General features: G+C 36.0%; 1 protein-coding gene across 2 annotated transcripts; it reads left to right on the top strand.

The window, feature by feature from the left end:
* The first annotated feature begins 510 nt into the window (after positions 1–510).
* MAG2 (RINT-1 / TIP-1 family) lies at positions 511–4,506 on the top strand. Of its 2 annotated transcripts, none has more exons than XM_089788272.1 (4): positions 511–1,059; positions 1,184–1,291; positions 1,422–1,526; positions 2,030–4,506. In XM_089788272.1, the coding sequence occupies exons 2-4, from the start codon at positions 1,286–1,288 to the stop codon at positions 4,208–4,210; spliced, it is 2,292 nt and encodes a 763-aa protein (XP_089644398.1). In that variant the 5' UTR covers positions 511–1,059; positions 1,184–1,285; the 3' UTR covers positions 4,211–4,506. The 2 variants fall into 2 exon arrangements, with proteins under 2 accessions (XP_089644398.1, XP_089644390.1); XM_089788264.1 differs by having other exon boundaries at positions 1,408–1,526.
* Positions 4,507–5,529: the final 1,023 nt, after the last annotated feature.

Raw genomic sequence — 5,529 nt, 5'->3', positions numbered from 1 at the left:
TAAATTGAAAATTTAGATACTTTCTTTATGTCAATTTTTTAAATTCATATACTTCTAAAAATAATTACATATTTTAATTTTGATTTAAAACTTATTAACATACATTTTTTAATACATTGCAAGAAATATCATACCTCTAGAGTTGTAAAATTAAAAAGTAAACTTCATAGTTTAAGAAGACTAGAATAAATATAACTAAGACAAATTAAATCATATGAAAATAATTTCAATTTCCTTTCTAAAAAATTATTAAAATAATTTTCTTAATATAAAAAAATTACTTTAAAAAACTTCAAAATTATAACAAATAGAATTGTAACTTACTTTAATAACTTGAAAATTATAACAAAATAAAATAAAACTGTAGCTCAACCTAAAAACATCAAAGGGCTTAGGCTTTTAAACCTCAATAAATAATTTATTTCTTATATGAGGAATACATTTTCAGAAATTAAACCAAACAAACAAATGCACTCATTATATATATATAAAATCGCCAATAAATAATCCGTCATTAAAAGGTAGGGATTTGAGCTCTCATATGTTTACAGGGCACCATGGGCACCATGCAAGCCAAAGAACAGGGGCTCGATGAAAAACCAGGGAGACGCCAAGGTTTGTCAGAGGTAATGCCATAGAAGCATCCAACAATGGCGGCTTCCCTGAAATTCCAGGCTTAATAACCCTACAATCCTCTTGTTCTTGCGGTATTTCGAACTAAAAGTCCTAAAAAATTCACCCGACTCATGAATGAGCTGAGAGTGATTTGACTTTAAGAATTGTTCACAATGGACATCTCCGAATCACTGCCAGATCCGAGCAAATTGTCAGCCTCTGCTCTGGACTATTTGAACCAACATTTTCAGACATATGATGACTTCGCAAAGGCTCCTGAATTGGCCTCAAGGTTGGAAAGTGAATGTTTAGAAGTAAGGAGCAATCTCAATAAAATTGATAGCAAAATTACAGCAGCAGTTTTGCAATGGGCTTCGTATTCCCATCAAATCAGAAGCTCGCTTCAAGATCTCGGTCACACAATCGAATCTAACCTGAGCCCAGGTAGGAGTATTGACTTTGATAGCCAGACCTTCATTAGATTTATAACACGCACAGCTGATTTTAGGGTTCACGGATATTTATATGATTTGGTTTTTTTTCTTTTTTTTAATATTAATGATAACAGAGGGAATTGGGTCCAAAACATCGAGTAAAAATGAACAAATTCTGGTTGAAGAGCTTCCACAACTTGCAAGAGAGGTAGCAAGTGTTGAAAAAGTTAGAATCTATGCAGGTTTGGACCCAGAATCTTTGCCACCACATTCCCTTTTCTTTCTTTTTATTATTATTAGTACTGCAACTCATCTCTTTGTTTGCTTTTTGAGAAATTTTGAAATTAATTTGTTACAGAAACTGCAATACAGTTGGAGGCTTTAGTTGGGGATCTTGAAGATGCAGTTTCTGGTGCCATGGCTGGGAATTCGAGAAATTATTCCTCTAGAAAGCTTTTGAATTTGAGTGATTCTCAGGTAAGCAACTCTCTTGAAAACTACTATTCAATAAATCCATTTTATGGGTGCAGATCCATTACATACTGCTTAAACTACCGTGCTGGAAAGAAGAAAAGACTTGACGTAAATATTGTTGAGTCCGAAGAAAGAAAATCCATATTCTAGTATATAAGATACATTTGTGATCACAACAGTAGACACCTCTTTGTTGTCGTGCAATTTACTTGACTGCCAGGAAGGGATGAGTTTCGGCCTCTGTTGATGGATATCTAGATCGGAATTGTAATCTTAGCACTTTTTGTTGCCTTAAATAACATGACTTGATGTATATTCAGCCGTTGAGCTCTCTATCTTGTTTATTGAGTAAAAAAGCATTGTATGATCATTGTTTCTTCCAGAGAACTTTCCTTAAGGTAGCTCGAGCATTTCTAGAGACACATTATGTAAGAATTGCCCGCCGTTTTGAAATCATGTTGCAATGTGCAATTGTACAATAATATTTGTGTTGGTTTTGGCTTTAGATTGTTGCAGGACCTCGAGAGAAGCAATTGATGGCTGTAAAGGCTCTTAAGGATATAGAGGGTGTTTTAAACGGAATTGTGAAGTCAAGGCCCCAGTGGAAACGCCTTCTGACTGCTGTGGATATCAGGGTGGATCGGGCAATAGCTGCCTTGAGGCCTCTGGCTATTGCAGACCATCGCACACTCTTAACTACTCTTGGATGGCCACCTTCCCTGGCCGCAACAAATCTTGGAAGTGACAACCAAGGCAAAAACATAAAAATGTCGAATCCACTTTTTGAAATGCAAGGAAATGTTAAGGAAAGATACAGTGAGAGCTTTCTAGCCTTGTCTATGCTGCAATCAGTTCAATTGTGCCGGAGAATGCGCCAACTCAATCAGTTTGAACAAGGTAGTGACAATTCTGTGGTAAAAAGAAAGAGTGCTAAATTGAAGCTGAGTTTGCATGAAGCACTTTGGACAATAGAAGAATTGGTTTCACCAATTATGTCAAGGGCAGAGCATCATTTCGCAAAGTGGACTGCAAATCCTGAACTGATCTTTGCATTTGGATACAGAGTTAGTGAAGAATTTATTGATACCATTGATAATGTTTTGCAGCCCCTTCTCGATAAGGCAAGGCTTGTAGGGTACAGTGCAAGAGAAGAATGGGTTTCTGCAACAGTATCCATGATCATGACCTATCTTGCAAAACAAATATTTCCTGAGCTTGTGACAAGTTTGGTGGAGCAGGAAGCATCTGCTCAGGCAAGGAGTTCGTGGCTTCATCTTGTTGACCTTATTATTGCATTTGATAGGCGAATGCAAGCAGTTGTAGCAAGGTCAGGGCTCACACACTCTCGTCTTGAGGATACAGAAACTTTGGGAATCTCCCCAAATATTTTGGAGCTTAGGATGTCGTGTATGACAGTATTTTGTGACCGTCCTGACTGGTTAGAGCTTTGGGCTGACATAGAGCTGAAGGATGCACAAGAAAAATTGAAAAGCGTGCTTGAAACAGAAAGATCTTGGGGAATCAATGTAAAACCTGATCTCTTATCTGATCTTAATAGTCAGTTGACTAATGGAAGCACACATGGACCTTTTGTGCTCACCACTTGGGAGGATTATAAGGCTCCTTCAGGGGCAGAATCTGTAATTTCAACTACATGGGCTGTTGTAAATCGCTGTCGCACTTTACCTGATATTCTTTTGCGCTTTAAATTTATCAGGACTGCTGCTGCTCCAATTTTAGTAGGGTATCTAGATCTGTTGCTTCAACGCTGTCAGGAAGCTGAAGCCTTGACTGCTTTGGCAGATGATGAGGCCATGTTAAAAGTTGCCATTTCCATTAATGCTGCCAGGTATTGTGAATGCATTCTGCAAGAATGGTGCGAGGATATATTTTTTCTTGAGATTCAACTTGCCCGAGAGTCAGAAGTGAGGGAAACTGTTGACATAATGGTTGGTGTAGATTCGGTAAGGAATATAGAGAGCAGTTCCAATTTGTGTGGCTCTATTTTTGATGAGGAAATTGAGAATTTTAAGAAGTTTCAAAGAGACTGGCTTGGAAAGCTCATTGCTGTTATTTTAAGAGGATTTGATGCCCGATGCCGAGAATATGTACGCAACAAGAAACAATGGAAGGAAAAATTTGTCAAGCAAGAACTACAAAGCATGGATATGTCAGAAGAGACTGTGAAAGTCAATGAGATTGGAACACAGTTTGCGAATTCTGAAGTTTCTATATCTGTAGCATTTGTTGAGGCATTGGATGTTCTGCATACACAATTAAATAATTTAAAAGGGGCTCTGAATGAAGTGGATTTCATGGAACTGTGGCGAAGCTTAGCTAGTAGTTTAGATCAGTTACTTTTTACCAACATTCCTTCGAGCAATATTACATTTTCCAATCATGGTGCTTCCCAGTTCAAGGTTGATGTTCATGCATTATTCCAAGTCTTTAAGCCATTTTGTGCTCGGCCTGCAGGTTTTTTCCCATATCTAAGTGATTCCTTACGGTTACTTCTCATGCCTCCTGCTGATGTAGAGCTTTTACGGCATTTTTTATCTGCTCCATCTTCAGCTCTGAAAGATGGAAATGATGGGACTAAATTGAAATACTTGACGCAATATGGAATAAGGAAAATATCAGCGGGAAATGCAGAAAAAATTCTAAGGCACAGAATATTAGAAGATTGACAGCAAACTTTTCTGGTTTAAAGGGATTACAGTCAGCTTAAAGTGAATACAGGCTTCATCCAACCAGATTTTTCAATTCTTCTTGGAACCTACATAATTGGAGTGGCTTATTTTTAGATTTGATCTATTGTATTGTCTTGGTTTAAATAACTACTCTGAATAGAAGGGTTGATGCTTCATTCGACTTTACTGTTCCACTAACTCTCTTCCTTGTATCTTCCAAATCATAACCTGAAGTTTTGAAAATGAATGTATAATTTAATATTAAAATTATACAGTGATCTAAATTTTTCTAAGCTTTCACTTTGAAGGTACATCTTGTCTGAGCTGGGATTGTGTAAAATCTTTCTCAGAATATATATCTTGTTTGAGCTAAGTTTGTATCTCTGTATCTTGTCTGAGCTGGAATTCTGTAACGTCTTTCTCAGAATATATATATGTTCTTTATCTGAGTTTGTATCCGCTGTATTATATAATGCCTATTTAGTTGCATGGGCTTTAGTTCTGCTGTAAAGTGTTTTTACCATTGCCAGGGGTGAAAAGGAAAAGGAGAAATCTATTAGGGAATTCAACTGCATTGGACCTTGGGATATAGTATGGAATTTTTCGCCATGTGGTTATATAATTTCTTAACAGAAAATTGGATCTCTTTAAATTTCTGGGGTTAAAGAGTTTTTGATATCATTTCTTAACAGAAATTTTAATCTCTGTAAATTTTTGGGGACACTTTTTTTGCAGAGTAGCTGGAAACTCACAATGCCCCTTAGGTGTGTGTATCCCTGTATCCGTATCTGTATTTGTATCCATATAGGATGCAAACACAATAAGGCATGGATAAACATTGGATTCCCTACCCACAAATGCCAAGATTTCCCAAATCCTTAATTTTCCAACTGTGACATTTACTATGTGATTTGACTTTTTAAAAATTTGAGATAAGTAATCCTTAATTAAGAAAAACCTAAATAATGCAACTTTGTTTGTTGGTATTAACTAAAACTTACAGAAAATGAGGAAGACAAATGAAATGATTTTCTATTTCAGCCATCCATTGTTTGTATTATCTTCCAGGGCAGCTTTATCTTTTTAAAAATATTATAATATCTAAATAAACTTATAATTATGTATGTACTAATTACGTGTCTATTGCTTTTAATTTTTAAAGTAATGAAAATATCCTGTAATAACTTAGAAATTTGTATGAAATATACATGTATTTGTTTATTCATGAATGCCATGTCCATATTGGGGGTCTTAAAAAATGGCCGTATCCAATACCTACCCATATTTGTCTCTGTATCCTTATCCACTATCCATGC

Source organism: Cupressus sempervirens, chromosome 1 (genome assembly GCF_028749045.1).
Source record: "Cupressus sempervirens isolate cs-2001-9-10 chromosome 1, ASM2874904v1, whole genome shotgun sequence".
In the NCBI taxonomy this organism is placed as follows: domain Eukaryota; kingdom Viridiplantae; phylum Streptophyta; class Pinopsida; order Cupressales; family Cupressaceae; genus Cupressus; species Cupressus sempervirens.
This window is presented reverse-complemented; position numbering and strand designations above follow the sequence as displayed.

Excerpts from the sequence above, each read along its gene's own strand:
- MAG2 (XM_089788264.1), top strand. The coding sequence starts at position 789 with ATGGACATCTCCGAATCACTGCCAGATCCGAGCAAATTGTCAGCCTCT. Across the intron at positions 1,292-1,407 it reads AAAAGTTAGAATCTATGCAG|AAACTGCAATACAGTTGGAG; the intron begins GTTTGGACCCAG and ends AATTTGTTACAG. Across the intron at positions 1,527-2,029 it reads TGAATTTGAGTGATTCTCAG|ATTGTTGCAGGACCTCGAGA; the intron begins GTAAGCAACTCT and ends TTTTGGCTTTAG.